The following is a 27043-nucleotide window of genomic DNA, read 5'->3' as shown; positions in this document are numbered from 1 at the left end:
AACAACGAGCGGAGCGCCGGGTGGCTAAAGCACAGCAAGTTGGCACAGTAGGGGGCACAGGTGGTGGATCAGCCAGTCATCTCGGTCATCTCGGTCAGTCGACCCGTGGCACCTGGGTCTGCCCCGTGACCTCCTGCCAGCGGGCGTTCGACACTTCACGTGGCCTCAGGGTGCACATGGCCTGGCACAAGCGTCGTGGTGACGTCACCGCCACTTAGTGGCGAATGGCGGTTGTTGTTGTTGTGTGTGCGCGTGTGTGCGTGCATGTGTGCGAGCGTATGTGTGTGTGTGCGTGTATGTGTACGTATGTATGTGTGTGTATGTGTGTGTGTGTGCGTGTGTATGTGTGCGCGTGTGTGTGCGTGCGTGTGTGTGTACGTGTGTGTGTGTGTGCGCGTCTGCGTGCGTGTGCATGTGTACGTGTGTGTGTTCGTGTGTGTGTGTGCGTGTGTGTACGTGCGTGTGTGTGTGTACGTGTGTGTGTTCGTGTGTGTGCGTGCGTGTGTGTGTGTGTACGTGTGTGTGTTCGTGTGTGTGTGTGCGTGTGTGTGCGTGCGTGTGCGTTCAGAGCGTCACGCCACCGCTTTTCCTCAGCGGAATGCAGCCGTCGATCTCCACGCGCTCCGGCCACCCCTGGTACTTGTTGGTTTCCTCGTTGTTCTTCGTGTGCTACAAAAGGCACGAGGGAAGGGAAATGATAAAGAACAAACTCGCGAGTTTACTTTCAAACACGAGGAAACACGAGGCGTGCGTGCGCCTGGCACAACAAAAATCATCGATATTCTTGGTTCTTTCGGTAAAGTCACGTAGAAGGGGAATAATACAATAATAGAAATATAAAACAATAAAAAGTCTCACGACGTTTCGACTGCAACACAAGCAATCATCATCAGGTGTGAAATCCACGGCAATAAAATTTGAAAAAAGTGAAAGAAAAAAAATCATAGATTTGAACTGAACTCATTTTATTTAGATAATTGGTTTTTTACCCTTCTATCTGGCAACAAAACTGACACCTTTTTTACAACGAGTCATGTTTGCATAGACCGAAATACCTGCAGTCATAATGCAAACAAAAAACATAACTCTGATAATGTATGCACTGTCCTTGAAGTTGATTGGTCCACACCCGAGACAGCTTTCCTTAGAGCCTAGTCTCACATGGGTTGGACCAGATGACGATAAAAGGCGCACAACTCAAAGACAATGCACCATCAGAGTATGAGAGCTCGGGGTAAGCATTTACACCATTTTACCAGGTAAAGCCCACTGAGCTATACAGCCACTTTTCAGAAGCGACCTGGCGATCGCAAATGATTAGCGCGACGAAGCAGCTTATCTCGCGACAAAAAAAGACTTCTAAATGCAAAGCCGGATGTGAACCCAGGATCTCATCGGCGGTGCTTAGGCTCGGCGCCCTGCCCACTGAGCCACTTGGTCTCCTCTTCAGTGTGGCAATTATTTAATCGGTCATCCTTGCAGCAGCAGCAGCAGCAATGGCCGCAGCTTTTGACTGGCCATCGAACACCGCACCGCGCGCTTTCAGATGCTCTACTGCGGCTGTCTGGAAACGCTCCTCCTTCCGCTAGCAGGAAGCCACTGGAGGCTGTGAACTTTGAAATCGTCTAGATCAGGGGCGGGGACCCTTTTATCTGCCAAGGGCCATTTGGATATTTAGAACGTCATTCGCGGGCCATACAAAATGATCAACTAAAAAAATTATCCTGTTATATTTGGTCAAATATATAATTAACTCGCCCCTAATGCGATGTCTGGAACTGCTTCTCTTTGGTGAGGCGTGGGGTGATGTTAGCTGGTGTTGATGATGTTGCTGCTACTCGCAACTGCTTTTCCAGGTTTGCTCCTAGATTTGTTGAATTCCGAGTCCCGCCTGCGGTTGCCTTGGCAAGGCCTCACCAAATGATTTCGCGGGTAACCTCATACGGCCCGCAGGCCGGCCGTTCCCCACCCCTGGTCTGGCTTGACAAACTCATTTCTTTAGAACCGATTTTTTGTGGTTAGTTTGTTGTCCTTCCTGCCCCCCGATGAGCGCGGTTGGCAACGTGCGGTGCGAAAGAAGTTCAAAGTGCACGTGCAGCTAACGTTAAAACAGCCCCGTCGATAAAAATAGAAAAAAGAACCCCCACCCCGAGCTTACCGCTTCGAACAGAGAGCTGTTCGCGTTGCCTTTCGTGCCCACGAAGACCCACGTGTCCCGGTAGGCGACATTCTTTATAAAGCGGCTTCCCATCGCGGCAAACATGTTGCGAGCTTCTGCGTTCAGTCTGCAGGGGACACAGAGACCCGCCCAGCACGATGGAAGACGTTGGGTTTATAAAACAGGGCTGGCCCACAAAGGCCAGGGAAACATCGGGGTTATTTCACGTGTTTGAACACACACGGGGTCTCTGCGAGTCTTTGGGTCTCCGCGTGTCTATGGGTGTCTGTGTGAGTCTACCGATGTCTATATAAGTCTACAGGCTTTTTATGGGTTGGGTCTCCATGAGTCTATGTGTATATGTGTGTTTATGGCTCTCTGTGTGATTCTGTGGGTTTCTATACGAATCTATGGGTCTTCATATGAGTGAGTAGTGTGTATGGGCCTCTATACGAGTCTATTAGTGAGAAGTGTATATGGGTCTCTATGTAAGTCTATGGGTCTCAATACGAGTTTATGAGTATTTCTGTGAGTGAGTAGCGTATATGGGTCTCTATGCGAGTCTAAGGGGGGAACATGCGAGTCTACGGGCGCTATATGAGTATTTGAAGTCTCTGTGAGTCTGTCTCTATATTAGTTTTAGTTTTTAGTTTAGTTTCATTTATTTGGTATAGCCCTGTGAGCCATTTGGCTCTTGAATCGGGTGCAACCGCAACAGACAAAAAACTAAAACATGAACAAGAAAACATCTTAAAGTGACTATGTGACTAAGTGCTAACAGAAAATCCAAGAAATATTGCAGAAAAAGCACCATACACCAACGCTGTGCGAAAAAATCCCAGTGGGATGAGCCTGCGGGTCTCTCTATGAGTCTACGTGCCTCTATGTGAGTACATGGGTCTGTGTCTGAATCTGGACGTACTAAATGGATGGCCCCGTACGCACGTACACGCACACACACGCGCACAACGTACGCTGAACTTTCTTTCGCAACACGCTCCGTGCCAGCCGTGCTAACCAGGAGGTGCTAATCGGAGGCGCGTCTTAAGCGCGGCTCGCTAGAAACCTATCGAGGATGAACCAGTTCAACGCGAGTGCTACCTATCGCACGCCCAACAAAACCGGCACAACCCCAGAGTACGAACAAAGCATTCCTGAGTTATTTTAAGACGAGCTAAAGTCCAGTTTCCGCAAAGGCCCACGACTGCTCTCCACCGACAGAGTCAGGGCCGGTGCTGGAGTTGCAAACCCTTCCGGATTTGGCCGGGACGGTTGGCAACCCCAAACGGTGGGCCCGTGAGTGCAGGCAATTGCGCAATACAATTCTGCTGCCCCCCCCACCCCCCGGGCACCCCCGCGCCCCCCCCCCCCTTCCACCACCTCCTCCTCCCGTGAAACGGCGGGGACCCCGCGCTTTGCCTTCGTTCAGCAGATTGGGGGAGCAGCTTCGGTCCCCGTTGCCAACTGCACCCACCGATGCTCGCGTTTAGCTGTCATGAACCTTGAATAATTGACGCCTAATGCCGAGGGCACCGTGGCTGCCGTTCCCCACCTTGCCACCGCCGCCCCCCCTCCCCCCACCCTAGGATCCCCGCGCCGTCTGCGTCACGGGGGGACGTTAAAGATCCCGTGACGTCATCTGCAAGCGTTAGGTCAATCGCGTGCAGGTGTCACAATCCAAATTTGCCACATTTGAATAAAAGTTACACCGCAGATTCACTGCGATTGGGATTACCGGGACTCCTCTACTTACGAACGAGGTCTGTTCGTAATTCGATTTGTTCGTAGGTCCAACTTTACTCCTGTCCATTCCAAACACGTTGTTACGGCATGTACACTAAACACGGGGAATGGCTTTACAAGTTGTATCATCTCCTGCAGATGTAGATGCCACTGCTTCTTCACGTTCTGCAGATGTAGATGCCACCACCGCCATCTATTGTGCAGCGGTTGAACTTACGACTCTCGGTCCGAACAGGAAACTGGACATACGGACAGGTTTGTTCGTATCTCTGAAAGTTCCCAAGTCAAACGTTCTTAAGTAGAGGAGTCCCTGTATACACACAGCAGCAATCGCTGCGTCCTCGTGGTAGACTAAAGCCCCAAGGTCATCGCTCTTACAAAGTAGACTATAATCCTGGTCTCTTGAGTTCTCGCCTGGCCAAACAAAATAAACTTTAAACTCTGCGGCATTGAGCCCTGGGTGTGTACACAACTTGTTGGCCAAGGGACTTACTTGGAGGCTGGTTCATCAAACGAAGCAATCAGCAGCAAGGAGCCGTCCGTTACGATCTTCAGGAGGTTGATGAGTTCTGTGATATCTGAAATATAGAGCGACATCCGCCGAAACGTCAATGTTAAGCCGGTGGGTTGGGGGTTTGTAGGCTTCTCACCTGTTACGCGAATTCGTGTCACCTTCAACACCACCGATGGCCATCGTCTAGGTGAAAATGGCCGTCTTTCTACTGGGCATCTGTGAAAAAGAGCTTTATAGCTCATCGGATTCCTCGAGTATAAGTAAATGTTCTGATTCTCAAACGCATATTCTGATTCTCAATCGAGATGATGGTCAGGACAGCTGAAATGCCGAAAACAGGACCTTGGATAGGTCAAAAAACGTTCCCACAAAGCCCTCTCGTCGGCATTTAGCTTATGAACAAATTGGGGCGTGGAAGAAAGAATCCCAGTGAATGTTGGACCAACGTTAGCGCAACGTTGGGATGGAATGTTTGCTTTCTGTGTTATACAAAGTTCCACTGAAGCGGGTATGACTAAACAGCTTCCTAGATCCATTCAAGTGGCTTCTCTGATCCACACGGAGGAGAGCGGGAAGTGTTCACCCCCCACAAATAGTTTTCAGGTCCGTGGTGATTCACAGTGACGTGTCTGCGCGTTGGACAGCTTTTTTTCCGGTGGTTGGTGTCCATCATTGGTGGTCTGGGCTGAGACCACCACGAACCCGCCACGCTTGAGAACGCGGTGCAATCACGGGAAGGATTGCAACCATGGGATCTGAGCGCAGGCCATCGCGTATCCGCAAGCAGAGGCCATCGCCTGTGCCGGCGTCGTGGTCCACATTTGTCCCAGATTTCAGAACAATCTCTCAAATGAATCAATTGGCATTATACATTGGCAAGTATCACCCCCCCCCCCGCCCCTGTTTATTGGAGGCCAAAGATCCTGGGCAATTGTTGGCCGCGCCGGTTCTGACCGCCTTCGCGGCGCTTGTCCGCGGTTATCCCCGAGCCTCCCCGTTCCCGAAACTGCGCTCGTAAACAACATTTCGTACGGAGCCGTGACGGTCGTTCGTGCGATTCGCGCGAACCGTGGCCGGAGGTTGAATCGCACGTCATGTTACATCGCAGCGGTGGCAGCCCGGCACTCTGAACCTTCGGGTCGCATTGATCCCTCATCGCCACTGCAAAACACCCTCAGCATCAATTCAAAGTGGCACCCAAATGTGTGGGATGAACTGTGGCAAAGCCATTGCAATCTCAGCCGACGAGATAGGTGCGTTCTCAATAAGACAAAACCAGGTTCTTCGATGATGTTTTTTTTGTTTGTTACACCAACGAGCTATTAAGTTGTAGCAGTTTTGACATTCTGCTACAACATGGACCGTGTGGTCCACAGTTTGGGTGTGCTTGAGCACAGCCGTCCCGTGGCCTGTCTCTTAATTTTCCACTCATGAAGGAGACACGCGCATTCTGACCTTCTGATGCGGTTGGTCACCCCGCTACGACATGGGCATGCAACTGCGATGTAGGCATGTAGCCGTGCACACAAATGCATGTATTGAGGCACGTGGGCAGGCCAAACTTACCACCTTCGAACGTATCAAACACTTCCGTGTGTATCACAGCGCCCGTTGCTCCTGTGCAACGAGAGGAATTTTTTTAAAGTTAAAAATGAGACGTGCAATTGGTTTGAACGCGATAGCAACGTGGTAGCCGCGGCACGCCAAAGTGGAAGGGGCAGCAGAGTGGAGGATGCAATGCACGGGTAGAAGAGAGAGGAACGGGAGAGGGAAATGAGGCCGGGGTGGAAGTCGCCTCCCCCAAGACGGACAAAGCGGAGGGGGGCTCGTGATGAGCAGCAGCGAGAGAGGAGGAGGAGGAGATAGCTGCGTGCAGAACGAGAGAGAGAGCGAGCGAGAGAGTGAACGAGAGAGTGAGCGAGAGGTGGGGCTTTACATAAAGCAGAGTTTAAAAATGTTAATTTAATTAAAAAGAAAATTTACTAAATGATGAACGAAACAAAGTGCCGAATACACCGAGCATCTTCTTGTTTCCACTGATCGTAAAAAAAAAAGGAGCAGGGAGAGAGGAGGAGGAGGGAGAGAGGAGGAGGAGGGGCACTGGTGCTGTAAGGGGAGGACGGGGAGATGGAATGATGTCGGGAGCTAGAGGGTGGTGGTGGTGATGAGAGGCGAGGGAAGAAGAGAGGGAGGGAGAAGGTAGGAAGGAGCGAGCGAGAAGTGAGGTGCATGGGGAAGCAGTGTCTGTTTTCAGAATCAGAAAATGTATTTATACTGGAGGAATCCGATGAGCTATGAAGCTCTTTTTCACGGATGTCCTGTAGTGGCGAGCAATAACGTCACAACAATAAACAATATAAAAACACGATAGGAGTGCAAAGTAGAGGGAAGGTAAACAAATCACTTAAAAAATTGAAACAATTAAAACTAAACTATTTTTTTTTCTTACCAGGTAAAGCCCACTGAGCTATTAGCTTATTTTTCATGAGCGACCTTGCCACAAATGATAGCTCAACGAAGTGGCTTATCACGTGGGAGCTTATAGCAGCCAAATATGCGCCAGGGTCAGGATCGAAACGCATGTCCAGGGTGTAGTCACGTAGAAGTCACGTGACTTACGGAAGTGTTGAGCTTGATAGATATCTTCTTGGTTCTTTCGGTAAAGTCACGTAGAAGGGAAATAATATTATTATTTTATTATTTCCCTTCTACGTGACTTTAATATTATTATTTTATTATTTCCCTTCTACGTGACTTTACCGAAAGAACCAAGAAGATGAATCCCTGCAGTCACGAAAGCTTTAAATCGAAACTTGATAGATATGTTTTAGTCCTCTTAAATTCTCAAACGCAATTAGTTCAACGCGTGAATTCATCGTTACTTTCATCATCAAACAATTTATTTATAAACATTTTATTTATGAGCAGAGGAGAGCCAACGTATATTTTTTCAACATAGATCTGGGCTAAAAACAATAAAGTACAACGATTGTAACCTGTATTACAGTTAACAAAGGGTAATGGTGCAGCCCTGCAATTCCTTGCTCATCCCACTGCTGGTGGAAGAGCCTCCGCTAGAGGGAGCTCTAGAGAGCCCCTCTACAGCGAATTATGGCCTACTCTTCCACACTGGCTGTACGTGTGAGTGCCCACACTTTACCCCACCACGTGTGATTTGCCGACTCACTAATTGTGGCGAACCCACGTGCACTGCTGTGTGGTCAGAGGCGGTGGCAGTCGGGGGATTAAGAAACTTGCACCATTGTCTCAACTGTCAGCGCCAGGAGATGGAATCAAACCGGCGACCTCTGAAATTCTGTAAAGAATTATGAAACTATGGTTTATTTTAACAGGGTAAGGCCCACTGAGCTATATAGTTATTTTTCAGATGTGACCTGGCCACAGATGGTAGCGCGACGAAAGTGGCTTATTACGCAAAAATTTAGAGCAGATAACTATAACAAGCGGATGTTGATTCTGCAATGTGGAGGGAAAAATCGGAGAACCCAGAGAAAGTTCCACGCGAACACGGGGATAACATGCTATATAGGCGGCACGGTCGGGCTTGAACCCGCGACCTCCTGCATACCAGGCGAGGTGGTTAACATCTCCTAGCCACCGTGGTGCCTTTAAGTACAGCGAGTTGATGGTGTCATCATATTCACGTTCTTTTTTACGAATTTGGCTAAATGTCTGCGCTGAGAGTTTATATATCCATTTGGCTGCCGTGTGACAAGTATAAATCCCACGTGTAAAGATAAGCAAACAAAACCTCTCTTTTAATAGCATTGTGACTGTAAAAATATATATAATTGGTGACGTTTTGGGCAATGGCCCTTCTTCATGACGCGCGGAGATAAACGCAAGGTGATTTTAAGAGATTTTCATAAGTATTTCTGTGAAAATTTATTGGGCTATTGGGAGATTTCCGAATGGATGCTTTGTCTCGTAACAATGACGCTGATAGGGCACCAGGAATAAAATGCAGGGGGTGGGGGTGAATTCGTTTTTGTCACACATTAAAAATATAACAAATTAAGCATGAAAATAAACAAATACGGCCACTTACCATTCACAACAGCAACGTTTAGTCCAAGCCCCACATTGTATAAGTTGCCATCCATAACTCTGCATACAGGGCAAAACAATATTCGGTCATCTTCTTGGTTCTTTCGGTAAAGCCACATGAATCCCTGCAGTCACGAAAGCTTTAAATCGAAATTTTGTATTCGGTCAGTCGATATAAGCACAGCACCCCGGTGGTTGTCATGTTGAACACACAGTCGAGCTCAATTTAACACGTAGGCTTTCGCGACCAATATTATTCATAATAGAGGTTTTTGGGTCAGATCGCGTTATTTATAAATGTGTCGTAACCCTCCACCACCCGACACGGCAAAACAGTAAAAAATGTGCCACGTTTTTCAAAGGACAAAATTATTCACTTCTTTAGCCCACCGGTGTGCTGAAGAGGGAATCAACAGCATTTTGGAATTTGAGTACAACGTTTCGCTGATAATTACAATCAGCCTCATCGGGCAAGAATGGTGAAGCTCTCCTGTTGCTTCCGGTCTAAAATAGAGCAACATCAGGGTGACGTCATCATTTAATTCAATTCAATCTGGTGCAGTGATTCGAGGCAAAGAGGGGGAGGGTATTGTAATTATATATAGATTGGTAATCATTCAATTGTTATTCATTGGTATTTGTTTCCCTTATAAGGAATTGTAATTGTATTTATTTAACAATACGCTCTCCGGCATGTTGTCCGACGTTCCGCTCCTCGTTCTGGGAGCTTCTTTAGGAACCGAATCGCGGTCGGCGCACACGGAGCGAAAACGTCGGGGACTCCGTCACAGAAAACGACGCACTCGCACGCGGACGCGCTCACCACGGCCACCACCACATCCACTCCCCGCCCCCCCCGCAGACCAACCATCGTGGAGAGAGCCACTGCGGCCGCACGGGAGACCGAGTCCCTAGGCGGCGGCACGACTCACATTCGATCCTCGATGCAAATGTGTGGCCCGATGAAGGTGTTCTCTCCGCTCGCCATCCTGAACGCCAGGTGGCCTGGCGGGCACGCCTCTGCTCTCCCGCACTTGCCCTTCGTCGTCGCCGCTGCACGCAACGGCAACCGGGAGCACGGATATGGCGGTCGCGTTAAGTTAATTTGCCACGATGCGATGAATTTCCTACGATGTGATGATGTCAGAGTCTCGTAACGTTTGTTTTTACTGTACGTCACAATTGCATTGTACGGTGTTTGTGCTGCGCTGTACTTCCAGCACAAATTAAGGTTACTTGAGAATCAGTTTTAATTACAAGCAGCTAAAACCCAGATCCGAACCTAGGGTCTTAGCGGTGCAGACTCAATGCTCTGACCCTTGTGCCACCCACCCAGCCACCCACCCAGCCACCCACCCAGCCACCCACCCACCCAGCCACCCAGCCACCCACCCAGCCACTCACCCAGCCACCCAACCAGCCACCCACCCACCCACCCACTCAGCCACCCACCCACCCACCAAGCCACCCACCCAGCCACCCACCCACCCACTCAGCCACCCACCCAGCCACCCACCCACCCAGCCACCCAACCAGCCACCCACCCACCCAGCCACCCACCCAGCCACTCACCCAGCCACCCAACCAGCCACCCACCCACCCACTCAGCCACCCACCCACCCAGCCACCCACCCAGCCACCCAACCAGCCACCCACCCACCCACCCAGCCACCCACCCAGCCACCCACCCACCCAGCCACCCAGCCACCCACCCAGCCACTCACCCAGCCACCCAACCAGCCACCCACCCACCCACCCACTCAGCCACCCACCCACCCACCCACCAAGCCACCCACCCAGCCACCCACCCACCCGGCCACAAATCCACCCAGACTCCCATCCACCCAACCATCCATTTACACATCCACCCAGATACCCATCCACATAGCCACCCAGCCACACACCCACACATCCACACAGCCACCCAGCCACACATCCACACAGCCACCCAGCCACACATCCACACATCCAGCCACCCACCCATCCACCCAGCCACCTTCCCATGTGATGTGTTCATGAGGAGCCTATCAGTCACACGTACGAACCTGCCACTGTGAAGGTAGCTTTCACTTTTTCTGCAGGCCACACACAAAAGAGCAATAAGAAATGTCGATAAACGTTCTAAAGGCTACATCATAAAAATAAAATGTCCACGATACATGATGCATTCAAGTTTGTGTGTAAAAGTAGAATGGTTGGTTGTGTACATTGCAAAAGAGGTTCAACATCCACACGTACATATACAATTTATGAAAATGAACGCCACATGATTTACTCACGTTACATCTGAGTTAATGGTGTGAACAAAACTGTAAAAGTCAGAAAAAACAACCTCGAAGCAAAACAAAAGTGCCGGTAATATAAAATATATAAATATTGTTGAATGAAATCACAATCAATATCGCCCCCCCTCCCATTTCACCTTAAATCGTTGGGGGGAGGCGGGGGGGGGGGTCATTTAATCGTTACACGAATTGGTTCTGGTTCGGCACGGGGACCGGCCAATGGAAAACCACCCCCATGAGTGTCAGTACGTACGTATGTACTGCACGTATGTTGAACTTCTTTCGCACCGTACGTGGTCAACCCGCGCCACTCGGAGGTGTCCCGTGCTGCATGGCTCGGTTGTGCCCATGGAAAAACGGACGTGCGTGTCTCTTGTCGCGAAGGGACTCCTGGAGTCTTACCTTTGGAGAAGACGTCCCAAAGCCTCCGTTCCAGTTTGAGCTCTATCATGCTGTTCACCCAGTAAACGCCGACGATAAATAAGACTCCGATCACCGACACTTTGAAGATTACTGCCACCAAGAGAGGGCATAACAAAATTACTGAGAGCAATATTTTTTTTTATGGGATGCCGCTGTTTACGTACATATGTACGTTGAACGTGTTTCGCACTGTACGTAGCCAATCTTAATTTTGGAGCTTTCGTGACTGCAGGAATTATTCTTTGGTTCTTTCGGTAAAGTCACGTATAAAGATAAAATAATAAATTAAATAATAGCATACTATGTACGTGGCCAACCGTGCTCATCGAAGGTGCGGGGTAAGGACGAAAAGAAAACGAAAATGGTGCACAGCGCACCGGACTTGCAATCCAGAGGTCACTGGTTTGATATGATTTCCCGGCGTGGCAGTTGAAACCGTGGTGCAAGTTTATTTAAAGCCCCTATGCTCCCCCCCCCAACCCCACATCCGCACTATCGTGCATCCATTACGATGTTGTGTGGATGCGCCGATGTCGGATCGGCGTGTTGGTGATTACAAGCCCGTGACGTCTCGCGGCCTCCCATCGTTGTTATTGAGCTGATCTGGCCCGTGCCTTCCAATCACTCCAGCCCAGGTGCCCGCATCATCACAACCAACTTGGGCATTCAAGTCACCCGACAACAAAATGACTCGCGACCGAGGTGCCACTTGAGCCAGCCCCCTGAAGAAAGCCCACGCAGAACATGGGGAGAGAACATACAACATGCAAACTCCACACAGAGACGGGAGAGAGAGAGAGAGAGGGAATCGAACCCAGACACTTGTAGCTGTGATGCACAATCGTTATGCCACCACCACCATCACCACCACCGCCACCACCACCACCACCGCCACCACCGTCACCGCCACCACCACCACCGCCGCCACCACCACCACCACCACCGCCACCACCACCACCGCCACTGCCACCACCACCACCACCGCTACCGCTACCACCGCCACCGCCACCACCGCCACCACCACCACCGCCACCACCGCCACCACCACCGCCACCACCGCACCAGCCACTAGTTTGAGGCCGAGTCGACCTAGGGGAGCCCCAGCACCGGTTAAGATAATCGAACTCGGGTCGCCGGGTTCGAAGCGCAGCGCGCTAGCCACTGCACCACCGCTCCCCATTGTGCTGTAGCAGTCCACCCAGGCACCTACTGCACACGAACCGATTGCATCGCTCCATCTCCCTGCGTCGACTGTCCTCTCGGATGCATTTCCATTGCTTGGCTGCCACTCCCTGACCACCCTTCACCGTCTCCACACGACGTGTCCTGTCCCAAGCCCCTCTCACTTTTCTCAATCGTTCGGATGACGCAATTAACCCACACGTGTTCCACAAACCCGCGAGTTCCTCTCTCTCTGCCTCGCAGAGTCATTTGTATCGTGAATTAAAAAACAAACCCGCTGTGGTCTGCGGTCCTTCAACGGAGGGACAGCAATACGACACGAACTCTCTCTCTCTCTCTCTGTCTCTCTACTGAAGCCTTCTCGTAGTGGTCAACAGACCTCGGACATTGGCATCGAGCTCGTGAACAACACGCTGCTGCCATCGAACGCAAGAGTTCGGGTGGTGTAACGCCACGCAGACGTTTGCTGCCTGCTTCTGAGCACACTTTCATGTCTTTATTTCCAATTAAGCCCAATTGTGTTTCTTCTAAGGCACGTCAAAGTGAGTAGTAGGCGTTCACTGAAAACCTCCTTAAGGCACGCTGTGGTATTATTAATATCCGTCGACCTTTAAAAATCAAGTCACGTGCTTTTATTAATAACACCAATGCGCTCTCTCGCGCGCCGATGGAGTGGATCAATGGGGAATAATCATAATGTGAACTGCTGGCCATCAATAAAAAAAAACACTCAACATATTCGTCAATATAACACACTGCGGGCATTAAATATGCAATATATATATAAAAGGCAACGTTTCAGGCAACCGCCCTTCTTCATAGCACACGACTATTTAGCGGTAGATACCGATGCAGTCTGCCAGCTGGCTCAAGAACCCAGCCGTCGATTCCGAACTTTTGTTGCCGTGAACAAAGCGCGAGTTGCCCACTCCTGCAACACGCCAAAGGCAAGAAGGATGATAATTGTTGCACACCAATTCGATGGCCTCGTGCTGCAGCTGCTGAGCTGCCAGACTCGAAACATTTTAAATATGAAACTTGTCGATTGCACACGGGAAAACACATACCTGTCCCGTGAGACCGATGAGATGGACTGATAAGATCCAAAAGATCATTAGACCTCCTTTGCCAGTACCAAAATACAAGACTAGGGTTTTTTCATCCTTTTTTCTGGCAACAAAACTGAAACCTTTTTACGAGGAATCATGTCTGCATTAACACCAATACTTGTGGTCAGAATGCAAACAAAAAACACACTGAAAATATATGCATTGTCCTTGAAACTGTATTGGTCCACACCAGAGACAGCTTTCTTTTGAGCCTCGTCTCAAACGTTTTGTTGTCATAAAAAAGAGGAAAAACCCTAATCTTATATTTTGGTACTGGCAAAGGAGGTCCCATTATGTAGCTGCTCACCCCGAGCTCTCATTACTCTGAAAGCTGTCTCTGGTGTGGACCAATCAGTTTAAAAGACAATGCACATATTACCGGTTGTGTTTTTGTTTGCATTCTGACCACAAATATTGTGGTTAATGCAGACATGATTCCTTGTAAAAAGGTTTCCGTTTTTTTGCCAGAAAAAAGGGGAAAACCCCTATTATTAGATCCAAAACAGTGAATTGGCATTCGTTCAGCTTATATGCGACTATAAGGCGCTCCGGAAAGTAAAACGCACCTCAAACGTTGTGCCATGTGCGAATAAAGTTGTACAAAATCTGGGTCGCACACACAAACATACCGGATTATAAGACGCAGCTCAATAAAGTTGTACAAATCTGGATCACACACCAATGAACATACCGGATTATAAGACGTAGCTCAATAGAGTTGGAGACATCTGGTCACACACACACACCTACCGGCTTATAAGACGCAGCTCAATGAAGTACAAACTGGTCACACACGCATCTACCGGATTATAAGACGCACCTAAATAATAACAGTAACACATTAGTTAAAAATAGTGTTTATCAAATAAGAAATTTAGAAGCGCGTTGAGCAATTACGCAGCAGTACTACGGCCACGTGAGAGGCAGTTTTAGAATTGTTTTAATTAATAATTTACCAGGTAAGGCCCACTGACCTATATAGCTCTTCATTTTCAGAAGCGACCTGGCCACAAATGATAGCTCAACGAAGTGGCTTATCACGTGGAAATTTAGAGCAGGGGTCCGGCAACCAACACAACATGAAGAGCGACGTTTTTTTAATTTGGTAAAAAGCCTCTAAATATTTCAAGAGCCGCATTGCACTGTGGTGAAGACGAGCCACGAAGCGGTCCTTAAAGGGTCGCATGCGGCTGGGGAGTAGCAGGTTTGCCGACCCTCTGCTCTAAACGCGTTTTTGTAAACCAGAGGACCCGGAGAAAATGCCACGCGACCACGGGGAGAGAGAGAGAGAGAGACACGCAAACTACAAATATACAACAGGCGTCAGGGTCGGGATCGAACGCACGACTTCCTGTATACCAGGCGAGGTGGTTAACATTTCGCCACCGTAGCACCCAAGGTCATACGGCTAAGAGAGAGAGAGAGTCGCGTAGGAGCAAGTAACACACACGGGGGTTGCGGCGAGGAAGTGGAGAACCAAAAGCAGCAGCAGTAAAAAAAAAACATAAAAGCCCTATGCGAGTTTTGAGACGTGCCTTGAAGACATCAATAACAGCCGCTCGGTCAGGGAGAAGACGCGTGGGGGTACGGGGGAGTTGCATTGCCACGGGGCGGGGGAGCCTCGAGGCGAGAACGAACGCGCGGGCAACCCCGTGCGAGTCGGAAGACGCGTCGCGTCTTCAGGGACGCAGAGAAACGAATGCCTTGATCCGAGACGAGCAAGTAGGTTGCGAGATTATGAGCGAGGGTGCGATAGGGCACGCGTACAGGCCGGCGCGAGCGCTCTTAATGAGTTGTACAAAGTCTGGTGACACACACAAGACAAAGACAAAGATCCCCCGTATAGCCTTAACAAACTGTAGGGGCAAGTGTTGTTAGCGAGCACCTATGAAGGCCGGAACGGTACACGATGGGGTGGGTGGCCAGCACCACGCCCGACCGCCTCTGTCTCCCCAGCGGCGATGTTTACACACCGCACCAGGTACTCATTTGAGGCTGAGTCGACCTCGGGGAGGCCCGGGACCGGTTCAGATAATCGTCACTGTTGTTGGCCGTGAGCGGGAATCGAACCCGGGTCGCCAGGTTCATAGCGCAGCGCGCTAACCGCTACACTACCGCTCCCCACAGGTGACACACACACACACATCCACACGTACGTACCTACCGGAATATAAGACGCGCCTCCCCAAAGTTTGCTCGAAATTTACAGGGACCCCCCACCCCCCCAACACTTGCGTCTTACAATCCGCGGACGACGTTGCCACAAATGCGCGTTGCATACCTCACGAGGCTTCCTTTCCACCCCCACGACGTTTCACGCCCGCTCGCCGTGTCGCATTCGCATCCTGTAACGTCTCCTCGCTCACTCGGGCGACTCAAACCGGTTTGGACAGCCGAGTAACACCCAACGAGGCTTCAGGGCACCGCCTATTTGGGGGCTGGTTTTCTCCATACCCGGGAGGTTATTGGAACTGATAAATATTCATGGGTCTTCTTTCGGATCGTCCGCGGTTATCCTCGTTAGTTATCGTGGCCGTGGTAACGTCCTCTACTTACCCCATGAGGGGTGGTGTTAGGCAAACGCACCTCCCCCCCCCCCAAGTAAACACAACGGTACTCTTTTGGTCTTTCGGTAAAGTCACGTCAAATGATCCAGCAGTTCCACTGGATTATTTTTCCGCCTGAGGATGACCTGCTCGTGTTGCGATCGAAACGTCGTGATTTTTTTTTTCTTGGGTCTTTCGGTAAAGCCACGTAGAATGGAAATAATAAAATAATAAAAATAAAAATAATAATTAAATTAATATGTTATATTACTTAATTATTTTTATTGTATTTTTATTATTTTATTATTTCCCTTCTACGTGACTTTACCGAAAGAACCAAGAAGATGAATCCCTGCAGTCACGAAAGCTTTAAATCGGAATATTTTTTTTATTTTGTTTTTCTATGGATTCCTGCAGTCACGAAAGCTTCAAATCAAAACACAGCAGGGTTAAGACCCTGCCAGATGCTCAAGGGGGCCCTAGATTATCATCGCTGTTCTGTGTGCATTTTGTCCATCCACTGGTGGATTAAACGTCTCTCCCGCCACCCGTCCACGCTGTAACACTCATGGGGAGGGGAGGGGGGTTTAACCATCAGAGGTGTGGACTCGAGTCATGCGACTTGGACTCGAGTCAGACTCGAGTCATGATTTTGATGACTTCAGACTCGACTTGGACTTGCCTCATCTTTGATTCGACTTGACTAGGGACTCGAGAGCAAAGACTTGAGACTTACTTGTGACTTGCACAACAATGACTTTGTCCCACCTCTGTTAACCATACTTCACCACACTGCAGAGTGTGGGGCCGAGGAGGGAAGGGTTAGCCCAGGACCGGTTCCGATATCGATTGTTAGGAATTAAATTCAGATCGCCCGGTTGATCGCTCGGGGAGGGGTGAACCAACTTTTGCCACCACTCACTCCATGCAACAAATATATATCCAGGTTCCTCTCGCGTTATGCGGTAGCAGATGCGTTCTAAAAAAAAAAACAACAGAGGGCACAAAGCGAAACTGCACGAGACAGCTACCTGCCGAAGTAGCGCATACAGTACACACACACACACGACGTTGCCGCAAGTGCGACCGTATAGCCGCACGAGTGTATTCAAGCGAATCTTGAGTAGAAATAGGTCAGCCACACATGAGCGAAATCGCACACACCGAACCAATGAGAGGGAGACCTGTACAATGAAATCAGTTCTCACAAAATCTGCACGTATGTGCAGCTTGTGAGAAATGCGTGTTAATTACCCCCTCCCCCTCTGGGCTTTGCTGAGAAAATTTAAAAAAACTCAACAAGACTGCCGAAAAAAATGTTTTGTTATGTATTTATGGTTCATATTCTTGGTTCTTTCGGTAAAGTCACGTAGAAGGGAAATAATAAAATACAAATATAAACCAAGAAAAATTCTCACGACGTTTCGACTGCAACACAAGCAATCATTATCAGGTGTGAAATCCACATGCTGTGAAATAACCAAAAATATGAATCCCTGCAGTCACGAAAGCTTTAAATCAAAATATTTATGATTGTTAAATGTGCACCACTGCCAACGCAGCATCACCAAATCGTTTTCCAAACGGAGTAAAGTCACGTCCAATGAATGAGTGCAACTTCACAAGATGGTACTCGTTTTATTGACCCTAGAAAGATGATGATGATGGGGCTGATTGTACCGTGGCCATGTATTTAACCCATGCGCTCATCATCATCATCGCTTAATTATCTACACGGCGCCTGTCATGCAGTACATATATGAACGGTGAACTTCTTTCACACCGTGCGTAGCCCACCGTGCTAATCGGAGGTACATCGAGACACACTCAGGCGGGAGACCGTCAGTGGCAGCTGTCCCTATGAGGCACAAAGTCAGAATAAATAGGTGCATTTATACCTGGAGGAATCCGATGAGCTATGAAGCTCTATGCCACAGATGTCCAGGAAGCGAAACGAGGCGACACAATTTCCATGAAACAAGAAGGTACGATAGTGACATTATTTATTCACATTCAGCCCTCGCATCAATTGATGGATCAGCTTCCTTCACGCGTCGAATGGCGCACAACAAAACAAAGTTCAGTTTGGTGATTTGTCCCCCCCTCCCCCACCCCCCCAAGTGCACTATGACGACATGCATGGGTGGAAAAAAAAACGATTTTTCCAGCGGCATGCATCGGGTTTTTTCTTTAATACAATTAAACCCGATTTCGGGGAATTAAAAGCTGGTTTAATGAATACGAAACTCTGATCCAAGGCTTAGGCTGCTTCCTCGTCGGTGCTGCTATCGTACTCGGGGGGCCGTCGGGCACGGGCTAGTCGTAGAATGCGGCGGGCAGGTTGGTCTTGATGAACACGAGCTTCTCCTCCACAATCGTGGGCACCGCCAGTGAGTTCCTTCGCTTGGAATGGATGAAGCCCATCGTTGAGAAGTTGGCGAAGTGCGGTTCTGCAATTAGAACCAATTAAACCGGATTTCTCCCAATCTCAGATGATCGGGTTTCATATAAAAAGACAATTAAACCCGATTGTAAAAAAACCCGACTGTGCCACCCTTGACGACATGAGATGGACTATTGCAAACACCGTCAGACAAAACATTGCAAAGCCTCAACAATGCGACGAGATCCACGGACAGGACATTACCGCTGACGAACGCAGAGGCCAGATTGACGCGCGAGGTCCAACCCACCAGTGCCCCCCTTTTGAGACGGGCCATTCAGGGGCGGTGACCCGCAAAAGCAGTTCTGCACCGCTGCACTAGACAGCCACTAAGTATACCTTTCGCTATGGCTGTGGCTGCTAGTCACGTACCACCACCTACTGCAGTCTGCCAGCGACCCGAAGCAATGTGACGCACCCGGCATATCACGACAAGTTTTACTCCCTCGCTATGGCTACTCGTAGTGACGCGTCACCGAAGCCAGTTGTTACCTGCAACCCGAAACATCATTACGCACCCGGCAAACCACATCCAACGTGCATCTCGCCACGGCTGTCTCGTCACGCGCCTCCGAGTGAAGTCGACCAGCGACCCGGACATTATTCTGCGAGAACTTATCACCCCGGAGGTTCCCGATAATTGAGACCAGAACAAAGGTCACAGCCGCTGCAAACTTTACACAGCGCGCGCACACGCAGTGACGAGCCGTGCGATCTGTTGATTTAAGCCAATCGGAGCCGGTCCACGCAATAATAGCAAAAAAAATGAATTTCGTGCAAACTACAAAACGTACGGATTGGTATTCGTGCAGTGCCGTCTCGGGGTGGTCGGTGAAAATTTGCCATTGGTTTTGGAACACGGGTCGGCCACATCGAAGATGTGGAAGCGCAATAGGCATCAATGAGTATACTTAATTTGGAGCTTTCGTGACTGCAGGAATTACTCTTTGGTTCTTTCGGTAAAGTCACGTATAAAGATAAAATAATAAATTAAATACTAGCATACGACGTTTCGATTGCAACACAAGCAATCGTCATCAGGTATAAATGAAATAGAAACACAAATCTAGTATACTTAGAAATGTAATGTAATACAACAGAGAGTCGGATAACATAACAGTCGACACCCTACCTGGTTGACTACGTTCTTCCTGAGAATGCTAAATTTGAGAGAGAGATAAAACACAGAACCAGAGACATATAGACAGACATATAAGTAGAGACAAATATCACAGAGATACATAGGCACACAGAGAAACCACGCCTCTGTGTCGAGTCATTCAATAGAGAGAGGGGTGCGGGGGCGGAGAGAGAGGGAGGGGTTAGAGAAATTAGCATGTCAATGAGTGGCACGCTGCAGAAGCTTGGAAAAATGAGACCAACGTGGGCCCAACGCGAACCTCCGGACCTAGGAGCTGTACTGATCCAGTTTGCGGGACAAGGCGCGAGTCCAATGAATTGACCTCGTTTGCAACACTCGCGTGGCGAGTTACGCATCCTACATTTGTTTTACAAATATAATCACGTATTATATACATTTGCGACGAACTCGTACCCACAGGTCAAAGTGGGGGGGTCCCTTGCCTGTAACATCTGGCAGTTCCACCAGCATTGATTAAAGGAAGTCTGACTGCCGATGAGGAGGAGACGTTGTTCGCATATCTATTTTGTCATTTGCAATATGCAGTAACCATGGGACGATTTGAAGTCCCTATAGTTGCATCCGATGAACCAAGCGACCTGGTGATGTGCAAGGTCAAGGGAGAACAAGGCAAGCTCAGCAGGGAGAGAAAATAGCCTGGAAAACCGGTTGGTTGGGTGGCCACCACACAGGGCCAATGCCACCAAAGGAATTGCTAAAATTGTACGCCCGATGTACCGACCCATACTGACCACCATGGTGAAGTATGGTCAAACGAATTCTCAACAAACTCGCACAGCGCGGGGAGGCTCTCATCCGGTAGTGGATGGCAAGGGACACCGCCGCTGTGCACGTACAATGTAGTCGATGGTGAATACAGTATTTGAATCGCGACGCTTTTGGTTATGACACCAACACCATTGGTCGACCCATTGGCGTTATGGCCGATGACGTCAAATTCGCAGAGTTTAAAAGGTTTGCAGCCGGAACTGGACTGTGGACGCTGTACAAGCGGCAGAAATGAGATGCAGTTTCAAGCAACATTGTAAATAGACGTTGTGTGTTTACTACAAGTCAGAGTGCCCCCACCACCTTCCTCGCCAGTTCGCTCTGTATGATAAGGAGCCGTTCCTTTAGCGACATTCAACAGACGATTGCTTGTGTTGCGATGGAAACGTCGTGATTTAGATTTTTGCTATTTTTTTTTCTATCCACGTGGCTTTACCGAAAGACCCAAAGAACATGAATTCCTGCAGTCACGAAAGCTTTAAGTCAAGAATATTCAACAGCCTGTTGAGAAGGACGTAGTAACGGCAGCGGACACGCCGAGGCCCCAACACCTCAACGAGTCACCCCCACCCCAAGCAAAGCGCTATCGACATTGCGCGATTTGATCATCGCTTGCAACGGCTTTGTCCACCACCTGATCGAGTGGTTGCGCCACGTCGTAGCACGTAGGCCTCGGCAAGGTAAGGTAAAAACAACGAGCCTACCTTTACTCTACCTTTACCTTACCACAATACAATTACTCTACCCTACCTTTTACCCTTTAGCAGGTAAGGTAAAAACGAGCCTACCTTTACCCTACTTTTACCTTACCACAATACAATCACTCTACCCTACCTTTTACCCTTTAGCAGGTAAGGCCAAGACAACGAACCTACCTTTACTCTACCTTTACCTTACCACAATACAATCACTCTACCCTACCTTTTACCCTTTAGCAGGAAAGGTAAAGAGCAACGAGCCTACCTTTACCCTACCTTTTACCCTTACCCCATACAAATTACCCGATTACAGGGTAATTACTGGGGTACTACTACACATGAACAAGGTTTATAACGGTAAATGCTAGGTAGGGCGCTTTATACATATAGAATACTCTAGATTCCAATTTTACACGCTTTCTTTGAACTCACTCTGTCTGTTGTTGTTGTTGTATCCTCAAATCTTGTAACTCAATTTTAACCCACTTCCCAATGTGGTATCGACTGCAAACTTGGTATACTTATGTCATACTGATGACAACACTATATTCTATCATACAAAATGTTTTTAAACATAATTTTTTATGTTATGTTTCGGCTTGGGTCTAATTGTCCACGGTCAACTGACGTTGGCTGTAATTGGCCACGACCCCTGACGTTGTGGCAAGCTTCGGGGCTTCCTGGAGTTCTGCCATTACTAGTACATTTCATAAAAGCGTGTTTAAAAAGAAAGTTATTTTTAATATTACTTATTAAATGGAGGTCACGGACTGCGCCACTGAGCTTTTAGTGGTAAAGGTACCGTATTTACCGGGTAATACTTCGCGCTACTTTTACCCTACCCTTTACCTTGGCATGTCGACACCTTTACCCTTTACCTTTACACCCGGTAAAAAGGGTAAATTACCTTACCGAGGCGTAGTGGCACGAGCGAGTCTGGGCTTGCGCTTTCACAGCATAGCCGTCACTGGCCAAATATTCTGGACAATTATAATGATCCACCCCCACCGCCGCCGCCGCCTCCAACCGCATCAAGAACGCAGCGAGCCGGAGCTTTTGCAAAAATGCATCGCTCACGAATGGTCGCGGCTCGAGTCGAGTCCGTCCCTACCACAAGCAACCGGTTGCAACCGTGTATAAAGCGACTCGGTTGCACGCAACCAATCGCTGGGGGGTGTGGAGCCGCTTCAAAAGAAGATAATTACAAGGCAGTGCGGTCCATAATGTAGGTTTTTTTTTGGGTTAGATCGCGTAGACTGTGGGAGTGGGGGGGGTGGCGTATCTGTTAATGGATCGCAGTGCATTTTGTGCCGGCGATCGATCTGTAAATGGATCGCAATGCATTTTGCAACGGTGATCGAAGCAGTATCACCTCAATCGCCTCCTTCAAGAGACACTTAAAAACTCACCTCTACAATCATGCTTTCGAGCGACTCTGAGCTTGGCTCCGCGCCTCTGAGTTGCGGCCACTACGTCTGCAAATTTGCGCGCGTTATAAATTGAACTATTATATTATAATATCAAAGCGCTTGTTCAGAGGTCTTGCGGTCGGTCGGTGGATCGGTGGCCATCCAACGAGGCGCTGTGTGGGCGGAGCCCCGTGGCATTGGTTGCGGGCGGTTCGAATGCAGGCGGCTTCAAAAGATTCCGTGGAAAATCGCAGTCGCGAGAGGCAACGCGCAATGACGCGCGCCGTGCCACGATGCAATGAAAACGCATTTGAAGGAACGCGGTAACAAAAGAGCAATTGACGATGCGGTGATTAAAAAAGAAACGCACACATTTTGAAACACAGCATTCAGGCTACGAGTTTTGTTGTTGTTGTCGATTTTGTTGTTTTTATGCGAACGTTGACAACTTTACAGCATTTAAAAAAATAAACGTACTACCAACGTCCCAAAAGATCCCATCTGGAATAGTGTGTTGTGTACATATACAGCATCATCATATATACGAACACTCGAGTTATATATATATATTTACTGGCGACTACATGAACACAAGAGGGCGACCCAAATTGTTTTGAGAACAATAAAAGAAAGTCTTTAACAACGTTCATTAGTCCGTCACATTCATCACCGACACACCACTTCGTTGAACACACGGTATAAAGTTAAGCTTCAAAATAAGCTGAACGTTAGCCGATGCGACTTTGCAATTCTCAAATCATTCCAACCTCCTCCGGCGTATATCAAAATAAAGCATTTTACTGGACTCCATTGTTGTGTAGTATGCATTTCAAGAACGTGTTACATCTTCATTCAATCAGACCGTGTGCTTATTTGTCCGAACTCCGTTGTATGGATACACACGCACGTACGTCTGAAGACGTCCTCCATACGCAGCGTATGCAATTGCGTATGCGCCCGACTAATGCCACCCACCAGACCCCACCGGACGAATTTGTACACGAGCTGGAATCGAGGCCTTCAGGGCAGCAATTGTCCATCAATGAGACGCTAGAGGCAAAACATGAAACACCTTAGATCAATGTACGGGCGTTTTATGAATGTCTCTCCTCCAATTATGTTTGTGATTGTGCTTCTGGAGCCACGCCACGAGATGAGATGAGGAACTGCATTGCTAATTTAAACACCCTTTGAAAATAACATCACCGACCCTCCCTCTGAAGTCACTCCTCCTCGTTAGTCACACGGAGGGCACAACCCTCTAAACGCGCTGCCAAGATTATTCACCACGCCAACCGTTGGGATGATGCGTTGATGAAATGCGCCTTACAAATGTCAATTAACATTAAAACATTTTTTTGTTTATTCATCAGAATAAACTCAAAACAAATTCGGAGTTGCGTTGTTTTGGTGCTGTCATTTGAAGACCAGGCTGAGGCCATCAACTCGCCAATCTTGACGGCGGTTTCATCACGAGCGATCGAAACCTGGAATCAAGCGCAGGCAATTCTCGGCAGTTGGCGGATAAACATCTCCGACCCTTAAACCAAACGGGTAAGGACACAGGCATTTACTAAAAATCACAGCCAGAGCTGAGTTTTTTTTTCCAACTTAAAAAGTCTTTATTTCGAGGAGATTCACCGTCACTTTTTGCAAGGAAAACCTCAGTATCCATAGGTACCGCGGGCATATTGTATAATATTAATTTTGGACCGTGAAAAAAATGGCACAACGGTTTGCTCTTGTGAGTGACATCGTCGCAGACTCTTTTGCTGTCCCTTTTAAGGGGCGAGGGGCATCTGGGAATAGCAACACCCCTACTCGGGTGAAGAGTGTGGCTCTTATTCCCCCACCCCTCTTGGCAACAGCCGTGTTAAAATTCGACTGGTAAACACACAGCAATACCACAGACGTTTTGCTGCAACATGTATGCACGTTGAACTTCTTTCGCACCGTACATAGCCAACCGTGCTAATTGGGAGAAAAATTTGCAGCAGTCCCGTCAATTGCAGATGTATCGAAACATTAAAAACCTCTTAGGTATTTGTTCCATATTGGTATATAATTATCTGTTAGCCAATGCATAACAAGTGTTTGTTTCAAAAGTACTTTAATCTTACGCTACTCTTTTACGATAAGGCTACGTCACCAACGGCTCGAATCTCGCAGTGGATGTGATGACATGCACGCCGACGACAGACACAGCACCCAAAGGCCAAAGTGTAAAGTGAAGAAAAAAGGCAAACAATATGCCTGAAACCGAGCACCATATTTGTACGATTTGTATTTTTGAAAAAACCAAGGACCTTTATAAACTGGAGCCTTGCACCGCCACTACAGCAGGTAAGGTAGGGGTACTGATGCCTGCATTGGTAGAGACACATTGGGTCTGCAAGTTGCTACTTTTCATGATTGTTAATGGTCCAAAAAACAAAGTAATTGGGCAGACGACGTTCAAAGATGAACACGTGTCATTTTGCGAGCCGTGGCTCGCGCATGCCAGGCTTTTAAAACATTGTAGCGGGTGAGCTTTATTGAGCTTTCACCCCGTGTACCTAACAGACGGCACACCAACAGCCAACAAAAATCACATCACCCGATTGCACCGGCGCCCCGAGATGACCGACCACGCGGTGCCACAAAAAGGCAAACCGCAATTATTATGAACGTAAAAAGGCAATAAAAAAAATTAGAGTCCGTTGTGAAAAATTGCTCGACGAAGCGACATCGTCTTCGCACCCGCCACGAGGCGGCGGAAAATTGAGAGTGGGATGACGCGCGTTTTCTCTGCCGTGATAAAACTGGCCGCTGTCCTCGGCATGACTTGACGGCGAGGAAAATGTGCCGCGGCGGGCGTGATCCGGTATGGACAGTCAACGCGGATGCTTTGGAGTCAGAATGTAGACAAGCTCACAGTACAACAGGAGGGGGTGGGGACAATGGTCTCACAAACACGGTTTCAAACAACGGCAACGTTCAGACTTCCGCCGAGTTCATTTTGTTGGCGCGTGTATATTTGTTTTATTAGTATAATTACTATTTCATTGTAGGTATAATACAGAAAAGCTCTTTAATGTAGTCATTCAAAGATATGAGAGTATAAATTGTAAGACGTTCACAAATTACGTTGTTTGTAGAAACGACTGGTGGCTTTTTTTAGGTAGGTCGTCAAACTGTGGTTCATGGCTGTGACGAGAATAAAAAAAGAAACACCAATCCCTTAAAAGCATCTCAAAATTTAAGCCAAAAATGTATATTTGTTAAATTATTGGCCAAGTGTGCCGCGGCTTCAAGACAAAAGAAAAGAGCTAAAAATGCCTCCAGAACACCTTCGGTGGCTGGTGACGGAGCCCTGCGGCGGCTGTAAATGCACCTTGAGCAGATATCCAAAACACCCCCTACCACCACCACCACCCAGGCCCACCCCTACCCGCTGCCCCCATTTCAAGTCCAAACTTCAGTAACGTCTCCGGTTAAACAAAAAAATATAATTTCTATCGTTTAAAAAAAGACGTCGATCGACAGCCATAGATACAAATATATTCTCTTATTTCTTCTTCTTAAACAACGGCCTTAAGAATGCCGAACCCACGCGCAGCTAAAGAGCGTTAAACCTACGTTCACTTTGGGCGAAATATTCCAATGCGCGCCGCTCATTTTCAGCCAAAGGTTTCTCCAGCAGACAGAACCCCAGCACACGGGGCCAGACCGGCGCCTACAATTCTCATCCTCGTCAAGCAACGTGAATTACCTCCAAAAACAAAAAGTGCTTCCTCCGATTGTAAATGCAAGGGTACACGCGCACACACGCTCGCAAGCACTCACACACGCTCACACGCACGCACACAGAGCAGCATTAATTTTACACCAGCGGTGCCCAATGTGATTCTACGACGCCTACACAGTTCGTCAACAAAAATGAATTAGAGAGCGTTGTTCTCCACGCTCGTCCAAGCCGCGATCGCGTCTGCAGGGGTCTCTCCGCGGGGGGATTCTCTGCGGAGTTCCGCTGCAAGATTTTCTCCGCGGGGTTTCTCCGCGGAAGTTTCTCCGCGGAAGTTTCTCCGCGGAAGTTTCTCCGCCAGAATTTCTCCGCCAGAGTTTCTTCGCCAGAGTTTCTTCGCCGGGATTCTCTGCGGAGTTTCTCCACGGGATTTTTCCGCGGGGGGTTTCTCCGCGGGGTGTCCCCACGGCGTTACAGCAGCGAGTCGTCAGAACAGCCCCCGCCCAGTGTGTAGCGGAACTCCTGCAGGTTGGACACGCCGTGGAAGTGCACGAAGGCCGCCGCCACCACCAGGACGTGGAATATTTGGTGCGAGTGGAACTGTGGGGGGGCAGCATGGAATTAAAGAGGGAAAGTGGCGCACACGTTTAATAAATAACAGCAATCGTCGTCGTCGTCGTCATCGTCATCACTGTTATCAATGTTATCTGATAATGATTATCATCTTAAACACAATTGTTTTTTTATCAATGTTTGAAGCAATGACTTGTGATAATCTTCAGCACAACTGTTATTGATGACTAGTAATGCC

At 48.5% G+C, this 27043-nt stretch overlaps 2 protein-coding genes across 3 annotated transcripts in view; both read right to left on the bottom strand.

The window, feature by feature from the left end:
- Positions 1 to 564: 564 nt before the first annotated feature.
- Positions 565 to 25329, bottom strand: LOC144943806 (protein FAM3C-like). Its single transcript, XM_078871650.1, has 10 exons — positions 25248 to 25329; positions 13221 to 13304; positions 11171 to 11311; positions 10529 to 10558; positions 9416 to 9536; positions 8485 to 8543; positions 5982 to 6032; positions 4395 to 4479; positions 2159 to 2285; positions 565 to 669 (listed from the first exon to the last, which is right to left on the bottom strand). Exons 1-10 carry the CDS (start codon positions 25327 to 25329, stop codon positions 565 to 567), a joined length of 885 nt encoding a protein of 294 aa, XP_078727776.1.
- LOC144943688 (adiponectin receptor protein 1-like) overlaps positions 22970 to 27043 on the bottom strand; it is a 40121-nt gene continuing 36047 nt past the window's right edge. For both annotated transcript variants that reach the window (XM_078871422.1, XM_078871424.1), the window contains exon 8: positions 22970 to 26832. In XM_078871422.1, the coding sequence (XP_078727548.1) occupies positions 26704 to 26832 (129 nt within the window). In that variant the 3' untranslated portion in view covers positions 22970 to 26703. The remainder of the gene's footprint in view (positions 26833 to 27043) is intronic.

Source organism: Lampetra fluviatilis, chromosome 32, assembly GCF_964198595.1.
Source record: "Lampetra fluviatilis chromosome 32, kcLamFluv1.1, whole genome shotgun sequence".
In the NCBI taxonomy this organism is placed as follows: domain Eukaryota; kingdom Metazoa; phylum Chordata; class Hyperoartia; order Petromyzontiformes; family Petromyzontidae; genus Lampetra; species Lampetra fluviatilis.
This window is presented reverse-complemented; position numbering and strand designations above follow the sequence as displayed.